Source organism: Pecten maximus, chromosome 4 (assembly GCF_902652985.1).
Source record: "Pecten maximus chromosome 4, xPecMax1.1, whole genome shotgun sequence".
NCBI classification, from domain to species: domain Eukaryota; kingdom Metazoa; phylum Mollusca; class Bivalvia; order Pectinida; family Pectinidae; genus Pecten; species Pecten maximus.
This window is the reverse complement of record NC_047018.1, coordinates 50,364,189-50,388,327: the sequence shown is the minus strand read 5'-3', so window position 1 is coordinate 50,388,327 and position 24,139 is coordinate 50,364,189. Positions and strand designations below refer to the sequence as shown.

Below are 24,139 nucleotides of genomic sequence, written 5' to 3'. Positions count from 1 at the left end.
CGAGCCAGATAGCCATTGATAAAAACCGCGAACTTTTACCTCGGGATTCGTGACTATTCAACGTTAGATTCTGGCCAGCGAATATCATCGCGGAACCGTGGGACCCTTGTGCTCCAGTTTGAATTTCTAACAGGATCTCTTTGTTTTTTTACCACAAAAACAAGTTGGAAGAAAATCAGGATCACTACCCATAACATTATACAGAGAAAATAACGAATAAGCATTGTCATTGTGGTGAAGTGTTGTTTTGGAATATTGCTTTAAAAATGCGTCTGTACTTCGCAAACATTGTACATCTGTTGCGCTGCTTAATCAGATTGTTGAAAACAGCGTCTGGATCCTGAATTCTGATGTAGCATAAAGATATTTAAATATATACGGAAATCAAAACATGTTGATAATTTAACAACGCCAGCAATTCAGATTAAATTTAACTGATAATTTTAAACCGTAAACAACAATATAGAAATTTCGTGAAATTACAAAGTTTACATAGTGATAACGGAAATAGCTTGTGATGTTATAAACACTGGTAAATATTACAATCTTGTATGGGTAATTTTAGATTATATCTATTAGCTTACATGACGTAGTACCGGGATATATGATGCTAAACGTTTTGTAAACTGTTGGACGAAATAACTTCATGTTTCGTGAAGACTTCAGTGTAGATGGGCGCTATATCTAACATCTATTTGTAAAACTTATGCGTGAAACTATTCGCTGATTGTTTTGATAGCTTGTCTGTGTATGTATATACTGCAGTTGTCAGATGTGCTGTAATATCTATAATTACTGATAGTATGATTAACTAGAGATAAACACAGATGGATTTTCGTACAGCCACTGCAGTTATCATACATGTATCAAAACTTCACTTTCATGAACGGTTAATGATATAGCGCGTGTAAATAAAAATATAAGAGAGAAAAAAAAGACATTTAACTAATCTTGGACAATTTGCCCACCGAAGCCGTGAGCGTAGTTGGTGTAATTCTGTGTAAGTCGCAGACGAGACAAATCATTCCGGTAAAGAAATAACAACTTATTTAAGAGTTCAAAAAAGCCTGAAAGGTGATAAACACCTTCATTGATATCGTGACTGTTCTGAAACCACAGTGTGTTGACGAGGTGTTGGGGGGATTGGGGATTAAGACCTGTTCGTCGAGACAGCTAATGTACCGTCGGTATTCGGTCGCGATCCCCTCCCTACGGTTAATAACCACTATTACACTCATTGGAAGCCATTAATTGTCTCGGTACGAGATTATCCGGGGTTCGGCCACGCCTCGCGAGCTCACGTGGAAACCACATGCTTTCACCCGTAACGAGTTGAATACCGGACCTGATGTATATGTGACTGTTCTGTATACACACATATATACGTGTATACACACATGCATGTGTAATAAAGATCTCAAATCTCGGAGATTAATTTGTTTTTCTTACTCTTCGTTAGTATATATAAGACTTTTCCATAGCACGATATGTTGAGGACACATTTGAATTTATCGAACACTTGTTACACTGGGTCGGAGTTTCAGGTAAGCTGCAAAATATGCTTATTATATACAGTATAATACCTTAAAGCTGAGATTTCCGGAACGTCATGTTTTGTATTTATAATCACCCCCTACAACTATTTAATCTATGTACGTGTGCACACGTGTTACGTGACGGCACATATATTAGACATTACCAAATATGTATGGGGTAGCAGTCATCGAGTAATTATGTAAAAACATTCGTCATTTCTGCATTCTTCGTTTAAGGATGAATAGGATTGTGTATGTATTAGTTGTGAGTGTAGGTAAAACAATTTGTGTGGAAGTTTACGTGTAGCATTGCGACATAACTGACATGTAAACATATATACATGTATATTATGAATTGTAATGCTTATACATGTATTACACCTGTATATATACATGCATTTAAAAAAACCCCACGATAAACAATGTCTAATATGTATAGAAATGATATACTCATGTAAGTATAAATATATATAATATAAATGCCATATACTGTAATTGTAATATTTTACCGCAGAGATATACAATTATAAAAAGTTTATCTTTTTTATGGGGGGGGGGGGGGGGGGGGGGGGGGTAAAAATAGCAGAATTGTGTATTTATTTATTTATTTATTTATTTATTTTCCGATGTGATGTCTCTGATCCAGTAATATTTTCTTCAAAATATTTGTAAAATGTCAAAGCTATATAGTTCAATTATTTCAAATTTGACAGAAAATACAGATATAGTTAAGAAACATACAGTTTTCCGCCATCCTCATGAAATATCATAAGTATATCATTGGACAAGCTAGGATCCTTATAAAATAAAACATCTTTTTATCACATAGCTACGGGGCTATGCACTTAATACACTGACATATGCTCGCGTATGGACTCATTTAATATGACCTTATGACGTCACGAATGTCTGTAAAATGCACATATCTAAACCGTGGGGTAGGCAATTTATAACCAAGTCCTTGTAGTGATATTTAGGAATTTAACGATATTTAAGACGAATCACTACAACAATTGTGTGCCTGTTGTATCATATGTATATATGCATGTAGTATATATTATCGATTGAAATTACGTGAAATGACATTATCATATAGAGAATAAATTCCCGTAGCAGTTTATATATAGAATGTAAACATATCTATGTATACCTATATATATATATATGTGTGTGTGTGTGTGTGTATCGGTCTCACTACTTACCCGGGTATATACCGTATAGCATACCCTAATCAGACAACGATATACATGTAGTTTGTTACCATTGAAGTCTCGCTAATTAGCGAGAACACACCTACTACGTATATGCTATCACAAATGATCGTTTTTGACCTATCGTTATATATCAACAGGTGCTTGGAGCGAGTCTTACTCCAGGGCAGACCAAGACAGTGCTGAAAAATAACAGCCAGTCCTTTGATAAGAAATAACAGAAGAAACACTGGATATTTACACAGGGAAATACCGTGACCCGCCAATGGATCAATTCGTGAGTCTACCCCTTTAACGGAAAGCATGGTCTACGCCAAGGTGGTGAAATAGGGCCTGTGGATTAAAATCTGATTCCTGCGACACGTGCGTGGAGAAATTTTATTGGTACATGGATATATGCACGGTTTCAAAATGAAGGAGATTGTATGCTGTGATTTATTCAAATGGATCTTGTTTTTTTCTTTATTTATTTCGCTGACCAGTGGTCAGATTCTTTTATCTAAACGGGAATTAAGTGTGAGGATTGGCCGAAGTGTGTATTTTCGTCGAGATGACCTCAAGTTTGGTCGGACGGAATCCAATGGAGACTGTCGCGTTCAGGTTGTCCAAAATGACCCCATCACTATGAGAGTCGGCCGAGTTGAACCGGAGGTAGGTTACATTTTCTCTACTCTGTTTACTATGTCTAAAATGAGCATTCATGCATGTATGAATGCCACAGGTATCTTATGTACGTTGCATTTCATCGCCCTTACATGTAAAATGTTATTAAACATTTCATTTGAAGAATGTTAACGATTAAATTCCCTATAAAAACGTATATCTGAACATCATGTTTTCATCAGCTGCATCTCAGACAAAACGCTCTGTCTTTTCGTCTGAAACTTCACCTACGTTCGTCTGTACAGACCATGGAACCCAGGATTGTGAACAGTTTTGACTTAGCCAATCACGAATAACGTCATTAAAAATGACGTCATAAGTAATTTGGTAAAGCAAAAACTTCATTCTGAACTTTTTTTTTCATAATCCTGGATCCAGTTTACCGAGGAAACAGGAGAAAACCATGTGCACGGTTGAAACGTCATGAGCGAGCAGACAATGTAATATTTTCACGTCCCTGATAAAAGCATCCCTTCCCAGGCTACGTAACACAATCTAAGACTTATTCCCGTGTGAATGGTAGAACTATTGACATGTCTGGTATCATTTTCGAGTAAATATCCTTTTTCCGCGGGAAACTCATTAGTAAGATTATGTTCGGCTGCGGAGGTGGAATTTCTCCGCGTGACGCTCCAGCACGCGCTTCCCGCGCGCGGTTGACATATTTTGATATGTAACTGATTGACGGAAGGGTTGTCCCTGTAGACGTTTTTAGGTATATCCATAACATATGATCGGTAAATCTGGAAATATTACGCCATGATAACGGCGATATAAGCCCGAACTGAAGTTGATACTCATAATGGCGATACCACACATCAACTCGTTAAGCCAAAGTTTACAAGCTTAATTAGGTTCTTTTAATAAATTCTTTATAAAAGCTTGCACAAAACTTTAGAGAATAATATTTTGATCAAACCGATATTGCCTGGATTCATCGGTCATGTGGGTTGAGGTCTTTTGTTTTTGATTAAATACACATCACTGTATAATCACAGCAGAACGTTGCTCTACCGCCTACACCATACAAACCACATCTGTGTATTCAGGTGAGATCCGACTCGCCGTCCATTTTTTCCTGTCGGCAGCTTTATCTTAATCAGGCGGTATTGTATATACTCATAATGCCAGAAATGTAATTGAAGCGTGTGAAAACCAATCCTTGTAGAAGCTCATTAAATGATGCATTTGGTAGATGGCAGCCATTCGACAGCAACTCATGACTTTGCGTGGTACACAAAACACACCATCTGCTTCTCCCTCCCTTTTCCTGGACCCTCCCTATCCTCACCCCCTCTCAGCTGGCTATATAAACGGTATACAAGATGTTTGGGCATCCTGAAAACATGTTATGCTATATACATGTCGTTATTTTCCTTCACACGTACATTATATATGTGTTTTGTAGTGGTGCGTACAGCACAATACACGTACATTGTTATGTAAGCGATGGGACACCATTAATATCTGCCGAAGATACTTGTACGAAATTGCTACTTAAAATCCCCGAAGCTCTTTAGAACGAGACAACATAAAGTATCCCTCCTCTGCTACACTTTGATTATAACACAAGCTTGATACAATCATAGAGAGGGAAGCTATATGTTTCTTCTTAAACAAAAGACTCGCTGTTTAGTAAAGAATGGCGTTTCTAGGACAACAACAAAGGGCCAATTATCCCGGGAAAAAATGATGGAAATTGGGGTCGGTGATCTTTCCAGGCCCATCTGGTGTGTATTGTTCGTGTTTACTTATAAAAACAATATGAATGTCTTTATGACGTTATGTGTATTTATAGCACTGTAACTTATACTATCATAACACTTGCCAAGAAAGCTTTACACATTTTTTTATCATTTGCTGAAAAACACAAGTAAGTTGAAAATATGTTTCTATACAGTCCCTACCAATGTCGGTTTGTGTTTCTCAAGAAGCAGAGAGATGGACTGGTCTGTGCTGTCATGGTTGTGTCCTTGGGCAAGACACTTTATCCTAATTGCTCTGGATGGCATGTGACGTGCCTCCTGTATGTTGTTAAGTGAGGTACTCACCAACTACTACAAGGAGACCTCACCCAAAAATGACCCTTGGCTGTTCATGGGGTGATAAACCCAGCAAACAAACTTTACATACATAATTTGTTGAACATCCAAAACAAGATTTCCATATTTCCCATTATTTTTTAGTGGAAAATGCTATTTTATTTACACGTTTGAATTCTCTGGATGCCGATCCATCCCTTGTAAAACAATATTCGGACTTGAACAAGGCTATCATCTACAAAATAATACAATAAGAAACATTCCGTGCTAGAAATTCTGGACGCATACTTGACATTTTGAACGATAGCTAAATAAAGTTCATGGTTCTGAGGGGTAATACTTACAAGTTAGAATTTAAGCATTATCATATTTATATCGATACAGCAAAAAACATACACATGCCAATTTTCTAGATAATAAACACTACAATACAATTCGACCTAGCTCTGCTATGACTGACCTCAGTAAACGTTTTAAAGCTATGGTGTTTATGTTGTATGAATCATTTGAAACAATTTTGTGAATGAAACCTACTGTAGGTTATTTATATATATATATACGCTTCGAGTTGGGTGTATGTGTGGGACTATAGTTGCCAAAAAATTCCACGTGAGCTCCAAACTTTTCTTACCACCTGAATAACTATTAGCATGGTTTATCTGCGGCAGAGCCTCAGTTGTTGTACCCAAATCGCACTTTCCCTCTCTTGATTCAGAGGAGTTTTTATAGAGAAACACTGTTAAAACCCATATCATATTCGAACGGGTTTTATATGTGCGTAAGACAAGTTCACCTAATCTGCCACTATCTGTAGGGGTGCTATATATACGATACTCCATAATGTTGTCCACCTGTTTCAGAAGCAACGAAATGCATTGAACCGACCGGTCGAAATACTCCAATCTTTCCGTGTACTCGTCACATTCCGGCAGATTGAAATATCTCCCGCCTTCTCTCTCCTGCCCCTCACAATGTACGTACGTCGTTAGTTTTGAGCGTCAAGAGCTATCACGTTTTGCCACTTACGCCTAATTGAATTTAATATCCCCTATGAAAAATGATGAATAGAGAATGCATGCCGCCTTTCTTCCTAATTAAAGGCATTCGCCAAGGTTGATTCTTAGGGACTTTCGTTTTCACAAATGAATTTTCTTAGAGTAAACGTTTTGCATGCATGTCACGAAATGTTTGCCACATATCGAAGCCGATGGAGATAATTAGTTAAACAGCCAGTGTAAATACCGGGTATTTAAGTGTAGCATACATACAACGCCCACATGAATTCATTAATGCTAGGTACATGGAAATTTTATAACAGTTATGTATTAACAGTGTATCACACTGTGGAAGTGGTAGAATCAAATTTATACCGAAGGATCAATACTTCGCTTCTCGGACCTGGCGGTTTGTTGTATCTTGTACAAGAAACTTTATTGCCTTTTGTTCCGGTTGGGCAGTGCACGAAATGTCGTGTGTAGGCTGTTAGCGACGAAATGGCAGCTCCGGCTGTAAGGGAGAAATACATCCCCTACATGATAGTTGTTAAAGGCCCAATAACCACGAATAATTATTTGTGAACTGTTTTGAGACGGCTATGTTAGCAATGGTGTAGTGGTATAAAAATCAATTATACGAATTATCATTAATGCAATGTCACCGAGACCCTCACAAAGACTGACAGACACTTTCAATGAAACGGAGATCCACCGCTTCAATATATATATATATATATCACATATAATTTAAGAAAAATACAGATAGATTGGGATAAAGAGATGTATGGGACCATATGATATGCCGTCTACAAAAACTCAATCAGACAGTACAGATTCATAAAATTATCAGAGAACTTTGCCTCGTGAGGATATATAAAGAGCAGTCGTGTCCTGCAGGGATATACAAAGCGAGAAACCAAGGACTTAATCCTCGCTATTATTCCAACCCGTATCAGGTGTAAAATCTAAAACCCAGGCAGTCACCTCGGTCGTGTCAAACACAGACTTATTATCCGCTTTCACACGTTTCTATTCTGTTTCAGAAGAAATCCAATTTAGCTCATTTCAATTAGGTGCTTTTCTCGCTGTTTATACTACCGGAGGCGGAATTCGCGCTGTTAATACTATATCCGAGGGGAGAACTAAAGACAGAAACGAAGGTAGTTTTATTTCCGGTTCGCTGACTTAGAGTTGTATTGTGTCCCGGGAAAATATATATTGTGGCTTATATACTTGAAATCTGCCTGACACGCATCGTGATTATTTGTGATAGTGATAATATCTATCTATTGACCGTAGGCTAGAGATTTCGTCAAGATCCTAATTACTATGTTGTTTGTCATCAACACCCGAATGTTGACCTTGAAGTTATATGTGTATAAGGTTTCGGCTTTGATCGTTATCAGGGCAGAGAGTGATCGCACCCCCCCCCCCCCCCCCCCCCCCCCCCCCCACCCCGTACGTTTATAGAAACTTAAGTATTAAATAATTCAGATAATTCTAGCATATACAAACTTCGATATACGAAAATAATTTTGAATGAATTCCGAATAAAGCTCACGCCTTCAGCAAAACAAAGAACAAAAAAAACAACAACAACAACAAACTCATACCTGATAAAAATAATCCAACATGCACGTTTATGTACAAAGAGTGTAATACGGTCAGATTTTCCTCAAACAATGAAAGAGTGGGTTCTTCTTGCACTGCATAAATTATTAATTGAAATACTACCCTCTTAAAGATATATAAGCTGCATCAGACATATTTTGATAGCCCGGTGTTTCATAATGCCAAGCTTGTTTTTAATTTGTGGAATTTCCTCAACGACAATTCCAGAGAAATTGATACGATTTATCTCGATAAAGTAGGTCATGAGCAGACGAAATGCTCTTAAGTGAAGACGTTTCGCTTTCCAATTTAAGAGAGCGAAGATGATATTTCAGAAACAGATAACAATCGGTCCATTTCTAAAGGTGAGATGTCGTTCTGAAATGAAGTGAAAATGATTGTTTTCAGCAATAACAGCGGACAGCTTGAGGCGTTAGAGATCGTGGTATTGCTCGTTTAAACTGTAAATTAATTCCCTGGAGGGATTTTCTTTCTCTCTGAGCTGTATTTTTCACCTATACAAGACGCTGAAACATGATCTTCCGAAAAGTCACACAAAGACACACACAAATTGTGCAATGTGTTTCGTTTTAGCGGAGTCACCTCGGTGAAAAAAGACGGGGGTCAAATCGTAAAGAGCAGAATTCAATTTACGTAAGAAACAGGCAATGTTACTTTTACCAATCTGCCGGTATCATGTTCCGAGCCCAGATTTTCTTATTCACTTTTTTCTCGCCATGCTTTCAAAGGGAGATTTCAGATAGGAACTACACGTGATAAACATCACACTTTAGAGGCTGCTTGTGTTGAGATGCCGTGTGCTTGTCTATCACTGACCCGGTTAACCGGAGTCACGTGGTCTTTTACCTGCAGAAAGGTTTTCAAATAAAGACATTCACCTCCGATAACTTTCATGATTAGAGACAGCCCTGCTCAAGCGAGCAGAAAATGGCCCCGATGAGTTCACGGGTTTAGCCAGCCGCAATGGAAGATAACGACAGGTTTCGTTCATTCTGTGTGGTCAGATGGCTAAATTGTGGTGGTCAGACAGGCGAGATGTTAATCAGACCATTAGTGGTCAGTTTAGACTTTTATACGTGAACGTATTGTGCATATTTGCATGAGATGGCCGGCACGCAAGGAGTTGAGGCATCGGATATTGGCCTACGGTTGAGCAAGCTTGTTGGAGAGTATCTCTGACTTTAAGTGTTACCGGCCGTACTAGCTTGACCGTTTGACCACGAGATCAATGGCACGAGGTGTAGAAAGGTCTGTTTGATGATTAAAAGAGGATTTTTAACGTCAATCAAAGCTATGATTGATCATAATCTAAACAGATAAATATACCACAATACCGAGTTCATTTCTATCTTGATGTGAAAAACTTTAACTTTCAACTGGTGCGTGGTCTATTCTGTACTTACATATCCAACGTCATTCTAATGACCCACTTTTGATAATGTATAGAATTGGTCGTTAAGAACAGTTAAAATTCGAAATCGATTAAAAAAGCGACCATCTAACTTGATGGATGCGACGGCGAATCCGAAAAATGCCTTTGAACAATAAAACGATTTTTTTTCTCAATCGCCATCGGGCCGATGTTCCCCGAGTTCTCAAGTCAGCCGTGTCCCGATAAGAACACGTGCACAGCTGCTGCAGCCATGATACAGATTAGATTTCGTGTGAGAGACAAAAAAAACAAGGTCATTGGAGCAATGAGAGAATCTGCAAGTCTGGTGAAAATTTTGTCTGTTTGCACAGTACATAACATACATGTAGGAAATCAATTGGCATTTCTACATTGTACATTGTTATTTAGCATGTTACCTTCATACTTTGAAGACATAATTTATTTTCTTTCCGCATAATACACAAGCCGAAGTCCTGGACTTGAACAATAATCGTTTAAATTGACAATAACTCTCTGTACAAAATGGACGAAATATTCATCAGGGCCATTTCGCAATCTCCATGTCGGCAAGTTAGAGAATCTCTTGCTCTTGTCCCTAAGCGAATTTTGTGTTGAACAAATATGGCGACTGGATGACTTCCGGTTTATCTGAGAGTCTGTTAGGTTAATTTCCTGTCAATGTTAGAATGAGCTCATTGTTGTATTAAGTAATGATACAAAAAGTGTACATCTTTGCTGTCATATATATACCGTACAAAGGCCTGACATGAGCCAACGCACGATTTCAACTCAAATAAATTTACACATTAGTTAAAATCCCCGACAGATGAGAGACGTACATGTTAGCAGCACAGCTACATTCAGAACAGAAAATATAAAGCATAACATTCAATGATAAAAATCACATCTGCAAAATATCACACACTTTGTTGTAAATGAGTACAATTACGGAAATCTGGAGCGGATTTATATTGTTTTATTGCCTTATTGGATTTCTTTCTTTCTTTATTTTTATTTATTTTTCTAATTTTATCATTTTTTGCAAAGTTTTACGTAAGACAAAAATGAGAATCAAAATAAATCATGACATTTCTGTCATACTAATACAAATCCGCCTACACATTTGTTAGGTGTTATGATATATGATCCAAACAATGCATTCCAAACCTGCATAATGTCAGCTACAATATATCACAACCTGGTTTTTATCGTGCGCTAAAATAGAAATGTGTACAAAACTAGTTCATTACAGTTTAAGCATGCACATTTGTACACATACAGCACGTGTACATTTTTATATAAAATGCAGCGCAATGCATACCAAACGCCAAAGCTCTTTAAAGACAATCAAATCCACAACTATGCCGGATTTGGCAGGCACGGAAAGCCCTTATGTACGTTTCATTACAATACATACCAAAACGTCAAGTGTTTATATTAGTGGAATCATCACAAAACGCACGTGTATAGCACGAGCACACGCCATAATCTTTCCCTTTGTTTCGCCATCCATGCAAAGAATTAAAAAATCTGGAAGACATTATGGAATTGCTTTAGCAGATAAAAGCTCTTTTCCGACATATTTTCCGAAATCGACATAATGCGTATATCATTGTTTTTACTGTCTGTTCGGATATGTGTACATGAAACTTGCCACAATTTGATTAATTTTCCATATAAACTGTTATTAGTAAGAAAACGTTTAAAACCTGGACCAAATGGTTTTGCCATAATCTCCAAAAACGAGAGATGTCTACGTCATACGGTTTGGTATTAACGCACGCGCATATCACCGACAAATCCATTTAATGCTTAGTTTACTAGCCACAGGAAAACAAATCTTAGCACGAGAATGAGAGAAGACAAACTTTTGTTAGTGAAAACTTGCATGACAGCGGAACTGGAAATGAATTGACTAAACCAGAAGCCAAACACAATCCGGAAAAAAATATCATTGTAATGATTTAAAAAGATTTTCGGCGTATAAGTTAACTGATGACCTATGTTTCTTTTCTTCTCTTTTTTTCTTTTTTTTTCTTTTTTTCTTTTTATTAAAGCTTCCTATATCACGGTACGAACATGAAATTTCGAATTCAAGCCTTATAAGTGTCAGTTTGAATTATAAGGCATTCATTTATGCTATCTTAATTCTGGTCTTGCTAATGGATGCCCCCAGCTGTCGACGGGCCCGTAAAACAATGTACAGCACTACTGTTCTTGCAATATATGTTATATTTTGTATATTACACATACTTTTACAAATATCTATATATCACGAGCCTAGATTTTGTATGTCCTTTTCAAATTGTATGATGAATCAGTTAAGTGAATAAATGAAATACAATCAAATAGCTTGTTGGAATATTAATTTACTAATGAGATAAAATAATTATATGAATAATGATTACTATATTAATACACGCACTATAACAAATTACATATCTTATAAAAATTGGAACCCAGTTGAGCTTTTTTTTTTTTTACAATAATTTGTATCTGAAGATGTGCTCTGCTTTTACCCGGTAGATCTGTCAGATGCACTCCTAAGCTGTTTTTATTTACAATAACAGGAAACGTTTGATATTTTTCCATTCCTTTGATCGTTGCCACGTAGTTTGATGTTACGGGAGGTCTCAGTTTTCTGTTTCCTATAGAAGATATCCGCAATCTCTTCGATTTAATTTGTTTTTTAGAAATTCGCGCTTAATTTTGCTATTGCAGCCTCCTTTCAACTGACTACTGGTGGGTGTCCGTGACAGCTTGTATGGCATACTCCATTTATAATTGCGGTGAAATGCTTTTTTCTTACGGCATATTTAATGATAGCTTAAAAGCAAAATCATCTCAGAAAAGTACACACTGACCCAAGGAAAAAAAATCTGATCGACTTCTACTGAAGTATTTAAAAACAAAAATGTTACACTTGATATCTTGATATTTTTATCCCAATAAAACGACTTGTTATTCTGGAATCTACTAGGCAACTTCCTGCTTCATTATTCTAGTAAGGACGGGATCAGAACGAGGGAGTCAATCGGAAGTCCTCATGTGGCGACAGTCACTTCGAGGAGTTCCGAGTTCCGAGTGAGTTGGGGTTGAGGGTAAAGGAAAAGTAGGCATCTTTGTTAGCTGTCGTTTCTTAGTTTAAAAGTCATAGTTATTTTGAAGCGTAGTAGCTGGTGGCTACCTCACGGTTCAATGATCTGTCAAATTTTGATCATTGTTTCCAATTAATTACAAATTGAAAAAAAAAATATGTAAAAATTTATATTAGATGATAAAATTATTGAAATCATTTGAGATATCTAAGCGGGTTCTGAGATCACCACATAAGGTATACACCTTTAACACAGAGCTCCAGTACACATACTCTATACTATAAACATCGTATGAATTATCATCTTGAGGCAGATAAATAACCTGTGTCATATCATTGCCCCAGAATCATGTAATGGTGCGCCGTCTACAGTACAAGAGCTACGAGGAAAAAAACATCCCTAGGTGGCTACAAGATTATACTACCTGGATGGACCACACAGAGTGCGCATGCCCTATCATTAATGTCTGCAGGTACAACGCCAAAGCTAACTTATGTATATCCGTGCTCTCGGGTTTTTTTTCGTCACATTCCATAACTGATGTTAATTGTTTTATACGGTAAATGTGATTTAAGTGGAAAAGCACGTGTTTGGGTGGTGGAAAACGTTGAATTTTATTAAAATATCTAGGATTGGTACATATTAAAATGCATGTAAACATATTTTTGAAAGAATGTGTACTCCAAATATTATTTTTCGGGTATATTTATACACTTTTAATGTTTGTTTGATGGGTTTATACTATCGTTGGGGCGTCAACAGTCATTTGTAGGCGGGGTCATATTGTAGTAGCTGGTGACTACCTCACTTAACAGCATACGGGAGATCATTCGGGGTAAAGTCTCTTGCCAAAGGACAAAACCACACAGGGCAGGTCGGCCTGGGTTCTGGGATCTCAGCATTTTAAACTGAGGCCATACATATATAAGCTCGTGTATGTGTAAGATGAAATAATAGCAAAACGCATATTTTCACCGTGAAATATTTGACAGATGTTGGATAAGAGTTTAATTCGTGTACTACTAAGTAGTGTCACCTCTGGTACGTAAGGCGGAAACCCCTGACAAATGTCCCCGTGTTTTAAATCGTGTTAAAGCTTAACAACTGTCACCTATTCGCGGGGCCGGCGATAAATCTTTCCCCAGGTACGACATAAGTCACGCGCAGTCTTACGTCATAAGACAGGTGAGTGACCTTCGGTCACTACAAACAATACATATCGTTGTGGTCAAGATTTAATAAATACCGTACGTATTAATCAAACATTTTGATGTTGGTAAGGTCCGCTGAGCTTAATGTTATTCTCGACCGCGACCATTTTGTATGACAAATGTCGCCTTGACACTTTAAACATGATAAATCTAGAAAGTTCTGAACCTTATTAACTCCATCTTGAGTAAATGTCATAGCAACAACTCTGTCCATTTTGTAGTATAAGTGATAGATTTTAAGCGAATTGCCGTCAGAAAGATTGCAGTAATATGCCGACATCGCAATACAGGATGCTCCGATAGCTATTTTGAATGTCAAAGTTATTCATCAATTTAACGGATTATCTTTTGATTGGTTTAAATTACGTGAACTTAATTGTGGTATCTAATTGAAAACAATGAAATCATCGTTAGACATTCTAACAATATCAATACTTTTAGCATAAAATACCAACAAAAAATCAAATTTTAATCTTTAACATAGATTAAACACCTGCCCATAAAACCTAAATTACCTAAATGTATGCGATTTTTGTGATTTTATCCCCAACATACTTTAAAAATGCAAATACCAACGGTCGCAGAATAAGCATACATAATTTCCGACTCGACAATAGTTTCCGGTCCCGTTCCTAAACTCACTTATAAAATATGGACATTTATTTTCTATATACGTTGTCACAACCAGTAAACACGTGTTTCTTTCTGGAATTTGACCCGACTCATTCATATATATTACCTCCTACTGTGCTCCGTTGAAAAGACGGGGAATGCTTATCGAAACACGAAATGTGACAACTACTGAACTCTCCCTAACTCGGCTTCATTTGACGTTATCAGCCCCATAGTGGTTCAAGTATCTTTATGACACGTGTTGGGGCATCAGTTTGATGTTTTATACTCTTCCGTCCTGTTACCACCGCACAGCCTCACTGCTGGAGCGGCCATTTGCCTTCAAAGCGTCTAAGTGACATTGACACATCACCGGCGACCTCAGGTTGGCTACCTCTACCGCCATGCGCGATGTTTTCTGATGAAGCTTGTCATTTGTCTACTGGTGTTTTGCCGGTGTAGCGTTAGTACCATGATTACTTAGAACATGTTTTATTTAACACTTAATTTTATGGACGTTTTCATGTTCGTGGACAGAGTCATTTTATCATTGACTGGTCAGTTAACTTAGCGATGATATTTCACGCTGATAGCGAGAGTTCATGAGTGTGAAAAAAAAACAGGTTATGTATACAATGTACTTGTATACATGTATATAAGAACGTCCGGAATAGTGTGGAAGGCGTGGGATGTATATTATCACTTGACTACAGCGTATATTACTAAGACGACAAAGGTCATGAGTTTTAAACCATAGAAACTCTCACTTTATATTGTTACCAATGCCTTTTCAAGTGAAGGTGTAGGTTCTGTAAATATTGGCGTTTGTACTAGAGAGCGTACAATGTAGAACGGGAAGGATTTGCGACAGCGGGGCATAAAAGCCTCCGCGTGAACAAAGTCTTACATAATATGTTGTTACTAGGCAAGACTGCAGAGCCGCGACACAAAACAACGAGTTTACTTTGTGGGACAAGTACACAAACAAATCTCCCGCTATATAGGGCTAATTTACGTCGGGGCAGAAATAACAAAAATGGCACGTGGATTGACTATTACGTCATCATAATTAGTAAAGTTTGGTGTAAATTAAAGTCAATTCATTACAAGAAGAGCTCTGGGCGCAGTAAAATTTCCTTAAAAAGACTGAATTTGTTAGAAAAATATCGGTGACAGGGCTATTCATCGGAACTCTTCAATAAAAACGTGAATGGAGGTTACAAAGATGTTGCAGAGGAAGTCGTAATTTTATGCGACCCTGGGATGGATGGTTTTGTTGTCATTCAAATGCCGGGGTTTTAAGTATATTTGCGTAAAATCAAAGGTCGTTGTATGTTGTTATTCGACCAGGTACTCATGTCCACGGGTCGTCCCTTAAACGTTCGACAATACAGATTATCGCTTTACTTCTGGCACAGCATTCCACTGACATTAAAACGCCGTCACTCCAGTAAAAGACAGCTATCATGTCAAAAACACAATTTGTGGTCCGAAAAACTGACTAGTCAACCACAATCTTATTCATCACAAAACATTCCTCAACGAAATTTCAATAATGTCAACACAGTGTAGAAACATTATTTCGCGAAATATCTTTTCCGCGAGATTTGATAAATTCCTCTCGGCGAAACAATAGACGTGGTTTTATCAGCTACAGATGTAAAACCCGACATCACTAATCTTTGATCATTTGTCTTTCTGTTTATGATATCACATCACGGGATATGTTATTATCAGAAAACTCTCTAAGCGATAGCAGTTTTGTCGTGGCAAAAGCCAAAACTGTAAAACCAAAGGAAATACTACACCGAAGTCAACACTAAAGCTAAGATAAGGTCGTCAGCGGCGAACTCGCGGATACTACCGGAAGGCAATGTTCTAACATAACCGAGTCCAACTTCAACGGGATACAAGGCTTGTATTTCGTTCTACATCGTACGTAGTCCAAATACATGGTGTCGGCGAAATAAAATCAACATAAAACAGATAACGGAGAAAAAACATGGCGGCGTGTATATCATATAAGTGTTTTTATTACAGTGAAACTTGTCTGAAGTAAATTCAAGAATTTAATTTATTGGATTGCTGAATTTATCGGCCGGAGACCAGCCAGGGACATATTTCATGGATGAGACTTCCTAGTAGTAGCTGGTGATTACCTCACATGGAATTAGGCGTCACATGCTATGTTTAATCATCGTGTAATTAAAATATGGTTTTGATTTGAATGGCAATCATTTAACATTGAAAGAATATGGCAAAGGCATTTTCACTGCTATTTTTTTTTTAATTATTATTCATTTCAAAATGTTGTCAATTAAAGTTTTTTTTTTAAGTTTAAGTCTCTTTAATCATTGTAATTATTATTGTTTATCTATTATTATTATTTTTTAATTCTTTTTTTATTCTATTTTATTTTATTTTTTTTTAAATTGTGAAGACGTTTATATCTTGTTGTTATATACATGCAAAAAAGTTCCAACAACCATGGTGGTCCTATTTTGTGTGTATATAAAGCTCAACCCAACCCCGGACAATGGATACGGACACGCCTTTATAAAATTCCGTATTTAATGCCCGCTCTCCGTTTCTGTGTACGAATCATTATCCATATGGTCACAAAATAGGTATTGTGGTGCTATTCAGCCGAGGGAGTAACGCTTTTTTCCTTTTTATGCTATTTTGTTTACCAAGCATTGGCATACCTTCAAAGAGAACTAACTAAATCTATTTCTATTCATATTAAATATGCTTCAGACAGAATATGACGATATGGCCGATTTAGGTTTTTATAAATAACAGGTGTTCGCTGGTTGTCTGCTTCAAAACATATACATTCATGTATGTACCTTTGAGAAAAGTTTTTTTTTAAAAACTCCGTGTGAAACCGAGACATGTACCGAACTACCTTCTATCCATATAATGAAATCGCAATTATATTTTTTAAATATTTTTTCATTGTAGTTGATAGGAGTGAGCTAATTAATGAAATTCGAGCTACCAACGAGTATCCATACATTGCATAATCAAATTAGAAAGGGACTATTCAATATCAGTATTATATTGTGTAACTGACAACGTAACAGTTCCGCGGTTTTGAGTTGCTTTTTACAAGCATGTAACTATAGTATAATGAGTTATCAGGAAAATCGTCCTCGTCCTCGTCATCCTCGTCGTCCTCGTCCTCGTCCTCGTCATCATCGTCCTCCTCGTCCTCCTCGTCCTCCTCGTTGTCCTCGTCGTCGTCCTCGTCCTCCTCCTCGTCCTCGTCCTTTCCTTTCCCTATTCTCTGTTTCCTTTTGTTTATTTCCCCCCTATAGCCATCTGTCCTCAAATGACCCTGTCTGTTTAATTGAATAGTTTTTTGTACTTTATAAACACTAGACTTATAATATTACTTAATGAACTAGAAATTAATTAAAAATTAAATACGAGTTCATACTGTGCAGTTTTGTAAAATGATTATTATATTCAAATCCCGAGATATTTAATCTAATACATTTTCTCTTTAGGTTATAATCTATTTAATACATAAGAATTAAAGGAAATAATTGAAAAATTATAAAACATTATAAACTTGTCCAAGATATTTAAAGTTGTTAATGTAATGGTAATGTTATTTCGTCACCAGTTCTGTGCACTTACCACACACCATACCATATATATTATAGGAGGCTAGCCTCGCTATCGGGATACTAATAAGTATATGTAATCTGTATTAAAATTACCCGATACGTGGGAGATAGCGCTAGCTATTGGAAGATAGAAAGATTTAGCCTGCGTGGAGCCTCATGTAGAGGAATAACCTTGATAACACTATTACGATATATCTAATCCTGAGAGGCAATGCCAATTATTAGCTGGTATAGATATATGCGTACCTACTATATCGTCCTACGGCTCAGCTTATCATGTCGAACCTATATATTTACGTATTACTGCTGTTCATGTCTAGTTTTTCGAAATATCCTGATTTTTTTGATTTTTTTTTTGCATTGTCTTGATTTTTGTCTGCATTACAATATTCGTTCTCTGAAATAAATTAACTTTGAGTATCACCATGAAAATAATTGCCCGTTTGAAAATAAGTTTACCATGTAGAATAAGCATAACATCTCCTTTCTAATATACATTCAATATGCATTATACATATAATACCTACTCTCTGAAGAACCTCTGGTCTCTAAAAACATTTAGCATACATTCCCAGGAAAATGTATGCTCTCTAAAAACATGTAGCATACATTCACGGCGAAATATATGCTCTCTAAAAATTGCTTACAATATAATGAAAATAGATATGCTTATTAACCATACACTAAATATGTGATATGATTTACCCAACTTCGGGGTAGATTCCGTTACAATACAAGATTATCTCCCCTTACTTTGAAACTTAAGTCAGACATATCGTAGAGGCAAAAATGACAAATCTCAATTTTATTTATGATTTTAATATTTTAGAGACATGGGGCCCAGTATACTGTGTTGTAGGATTATATGAAACATCGGACAACCCGCGACCAGTTTTTAATATTCTAGAGATTAAAATCTTGACTCTTCCATCCCAGCCTAGAAACCTGATAGGGTAGCCGTTTAGAAAATATTAATGTATACCAAAGGGCTCGTCTAGTACATGTGTGTACGCTTGGTACACATACATGTAACTGATATACTTATATTTTATTATCTGTTATAACCGTCGTTTTTTTTATTCTAATTAATTAATTAATTAATTTTTTTTTAACATTTCGTCACCACAATATAAGGGTTTCGCATTATTATTCATTTCCCTCCTAAAGAATGTCAATGGTCTGGAACAATACAAATAGATGTTAATGACGGTATACTTCAGACATCTTTAGTTCGTTGCTACAGTCTATCAAGTTGTGAAAATAGGTATCGGCATTCTCGGGAAGTATTCCTATGAAAATTTGGAGTCCTTCGAGTGATATTTATATATTCAACATTATCATATATAATTATACATAAATTGTCCACTGGATCCGCGCTACGTTTACAAATTTTGTGAGTGGGATCTTTTTAATATTACTGACTTTTGCAGGATATTTCTAGAGTAAACACGCCAAATTGTCGTCGGATATCGTTTGAGGGTTCTTCCCTTTGTCCGGCCCATCCTGTCCCTCGTAAACAATGACTTACAAGGTCAAACACTGCAGGTGATGCCCTCTGATATGCGTTAAAAACGACGTGCTATCATCCTTAAATCATTGTCGTTCTGCCTCTTACGGGTCCTTTAATACACAGGCGGGTGATCCCTTAATCAAGACCCACATCCATGCGAGAGTTATATACGGTCATGTTTGAGTACTCGCGTTTGATCAAAGGAAGTGTTCAGCTTTTAACCCTATATTAAGGATACTTGCCCCCTGTAAACTTTTGTCAGTGACGGGGAAATTTTCACGCATTCTTTAGCAGATAATGACAAGGCAAAAAGACATACAACGTGACACGTTTACAGAAAATCTTATCAATAACGATAGTAGATTTTCACTTTTTGGAACTATATTTGTATTTAACGGTAATTAAGAATATGATGTAAACTTTGAAATTATCGAAGATAACTCGCAATCAATCTTAACCCGGGTTCTCAACGTAAAACGGGCACAGGTGTTTATACCGATAGCCAATTATTCATTCGACCGGAATATGATAACTGAAATTCCCTTTCAATTCATATCCCTCAGGTCAAATTGCAATAGAATCCCCTCCTAACCTGTTGTTGAGCTCTCTGGTAGGGATCGCCCCCGACCTAGGGGTTAAGTGACACGACTGTCGTTAGTGAATAAGTCATTACCGGCCGTGCCGTTGTCCCTTTGGGAAGTTTATGATGGAAAGGGGGATATTGTCATGTAAATTATAATTGTGGGTGTACATTGTACCTGCTTATAAATTTAGGCCGGATAGGTCGAGCTATATTTAATCCAAGTGACATACTTCATGTTGCTTCGAAACTTTTACGCATATCGCAGTAAAGTCATAAAGGCTTGAGGTGATCTCTTTCAACTAGACGCTTTGTCACTTCCCTGTTGATGTAGTACAGAAATAAGGGTCTTGATGAATGAGACTATGATTGCTGTAGTTTTCCTTGCATACCTATGTAAACGGGACATGGTTCCCGAAACAACCTAATCTGCAGCCAAACAAAGCCATAGTTCATTCACAAGTTACTAAATAGTGGGATGTTTATAAAACATTGTCTTATCAAGTTGCTAACGGAATACTCAAAACCCTAACTAAACTTTGATAATCCGATTTTTTCAAACACATACTTACTTCCGCTTTCTGCCTGTCGTTGATGTAAATAACCTATCGATATGATGTCTAGTTTCCATGGTGTGACGTTATAGCGAAATGACAGTATAACACACTCTGGTTAATGCCACTTGAACTGACCACGGGCATTGTATGGCACATATAATGTGTTTCAAAAACGAACGCAAATCCTGAGCTAGAGTCAATGAGGATTTGCATAGGTTGGCTTATGTAACAGTGCTTTCGGTTGGCTTATCTATTTGCCGGTACATGACGCCTGCGATGACGTCATTCTTCGTAATTGCAAAAAAAAAAAAAAAAAAAAACAGAAAAAAAAACAACAAAAAAACAAAAAAAAACAAAAAACATAAACGCAATTTTTCGAAAGAGTCGAGATATTTGTTACATAACTCTGCGTGGCATTTGTAATATGAAGTAAACAATCAGAATGACGTCACAGTTTGATGGCCTTCCCATCTGCCTTGAAACCTTTTCCTCCATTATTGCACTGTTTGATCAAGAAAATGAAGGTCGTCTAGACTGCTTTTAATACTCCAAACATTATAAAGTCTAGTGACGTAACATCTTCTCAAAGGTTTTGTTATTGTTTTTTTATTTAATGAATTTGAAAAGCGGAAGTTGAACCCATCAAGGCTTCAGGACTTGGCGCGTGCCGTTTGAGTGTAGGTTTGGTGATGTACGGCTGCGATACCTACCTGATGGCGTCCCATAAATGAGAACGTTGAGTACAATTTACTTAAATGTATTAATATACACGCTACAGTGTTAAAGGAACATGTTTGATATTTTGGCTATCAACAGTATATTTCATCTGTGTCAAACCAGTTTGGAAGGTTCTGTACATAGAAAAGGAAAAAATACATCCCCGTTATACGTACTGAAACTTCGATAGATCGAGTTTTTCATCTGCCAAAAAAATCCACATTTGCCATATTTTCCTGTTTTCATATTACTTCTAAATCTACGTGCAAGAAGAAAACTTTAAAGCTGTTTTGAAGTAACCCCGTCGTGGGCCCCAAAGATGATATCGATACGAGTAAAGCACCTGGACATATGCCTGCTCTTCTATCGGTGTCGATCAAAATTCTTCGATCGGGTTAAGGTACTCGTGAGATATGTAGCGTTCCATTCTTATTCATACTGGCACAATGTGAATACAGATCTGGCCGAAATTCGGAGTATGGAATAATTGGACTAAGAATTTGTTAAATGAGTGACCAATTATCATAATAAAGGTATTAATCACTACTCGGTAAGGTAATGATAATCATTACAATGATAGAAACTTTCTCAGATTTTCCATGAAGATAATGCAACATCAAATGAATATGTTCATTGAAGTAGCCACCAGCTACTACAAAACAAAGATACTACACCCAAAATGACCCTGATTGTTCACGGTACTATAAAACTAGCATAGCAATCAAGCAAATATATTTTCAGTATATGTAGTAGTAGAATTTATGGGGTTAAAAGGTGCGCTGGAAAAGCCTGATTCGCGTTGTTTTATTGCGCCTAAAACATGTCATCGGGAACAAATCCCAACGGCGCTGCTTCATATGATACCCGCTCCTTAGTTTAGTGCCAATGCATGATTTTTATATTTACGTCGTCATTCTAGCATATGGCTTTTGCGTGAACTTGTGAAAATTAAATTACGCCTCATTTGGACAGCAATTTTATGGTGAAGCTTCCCTTCATTTCATTAGTGCTTGTACCCATCCCGAAGCCAATCTTATCCTTGGCACGTTCGCGACTCGATTCAAATTTTTGTAATTAAAATTAAATTAATTAAAATATTTGGAAGAAATATTCCTTTTCAGAAAAGAATTATCGACGACGATAGTTGCAGCACACGAGTAGAATTGGTACCGAGCTCGCATCGACATCGTGTAACGTTTTTATCTTGTTTATCAATATTCCGACTTTACGTCTCAGAATGTTGACAAAAACGTGTACTCCACACACGGAGCGTACTAGATAGAAAAACGTTGGCCGTACTTTACAGAAATGCTTAGCCTGCCCGGAAGACAACGGTTGACGAAATTTGATTTTCTTTGCATTAAGCCTGAGTTCTTTCTTTGTTTGTTTGGGTTTTTTTACACATAGACAAGTTGAAGGTGTATTTTGCCAAGCATTGCTAATACTGATCATTTTATTGAGCAGAAATTATCTCTGGTATAAAGTTACCTTTATACATATGTTTCGCGTTTACCACAACGTAGAAATACATAACATGATTCTAGATATTGTATTTAAAAAAAACAGCAATAATTGTCCGGAAAAGAGAATATTGATTAGGCCTTGCAATTTGCTAACAAAACGTGGATATGTTGCGTGATTTTTTTGCTAAAATTTTAGATGTGAAATGAACGACCAATCACAATAAAAATCAGTCACAAAAGAATCTGATATAAAAGTTGAGCGACTGACCTTTCGGTAGCCTTGTGATAATGGATACAGTCGGGGGAAACAGTACTCCTTGGTGAAATTGGAATACTCCGACGATTTATCTTAATACTTTAAGCTAGCCTCTCTCTACACGTCACAGTAAACAACTCACAGAGTTTCAACATAATAGAATCTCCACATAATGAATTCAATAAAGCTCTGGAATTTTTCTCGGGAACATGCGAAAATGTGAAGAGTAATATATTAACCTGGGTAGCACACTGTTTTTCGAGACTCTATGATGCAATACTCGGTTTGATAATGCTTTGGTCTTGTTTGCCCGCTCTCCAAATGAAATCCGCTCACCTGGTATGCCGTATATTCACTAACAAAAACCTCTCGACTTTTCAGAAAGATTTTCTGTCAAGATTATGCAAGTTTCTGTCATGAAAAGTGACTGAATACATCGGAGTTTAAGTGGTATATCATTGTTTACTGCTTTTCCCAGTGGGTTGTTTTAAATTACGGATCTCACACACAGAAAGTACAAATTTCAAAATGTTTATGTCTTGATTAAAACGAAACGTATAATCTTATTTCTTTGTCAACTTAAAACGAAACAAACTGGTAAAATATGAAAAATCGGTGAATATAAGTGTTAGCAAATTTAAATTGGTACAAAATTATAAAATTCTGGTTTGAATGATAAAATCGAGGTTAACTGAACTTTTTTTTTTTTTTTTTTTGGAAAGCATTTTTCAACAACTCAATATGGGGGCAAGGGAATGTTGGCCTAATGCAAAATTTGGTGAAGTGAGATCAAACGATAGCTTGAACATGATTTTAATAAACACGACTATATCGATATGTCAACATGGTCCACTACAGGTGCGAAATTTCAAGGTGTACTCTAAGCCAACACTGCAGTGATATGGGTTTATATTTGTATAACAAATTGCACGGAGGTCGGATAAAAGTAAATCCCGGGAGAGATGGACTTGAGATAATATTGAGATCCTCTGGAGATCGCGGACTGATATCAAAATGCATTTCTCTAGT

At 36.8% G+C, this 24,139-nt stretch overlaps 1 protein-coding gene across 1 annotated transcript in view; it reads left to right on the top strand.

The window, feature by feature from the left end:
- Positions 1–1,440: 1,440 nt before the first annotated feature.
- Positions 1,441–24,139, top strand: part of LOC117326358 (FRAS1-related extracellular matrix protein 1-like) — a 65,886-nt gene continuing 43,187 nt past the window's right edge. Inside the window, 2 exon segments of the mRNA XM_033883069.1 lie at positions 1,441–1,544; positions 2,887–3,397. Coding sequence (XP_033738960.1) covers positions 3,143–3,397 — 255 coding nt within the window. The 5' untranslated portion in view covers positions 1,441–1,544; positions 2,887–3,142.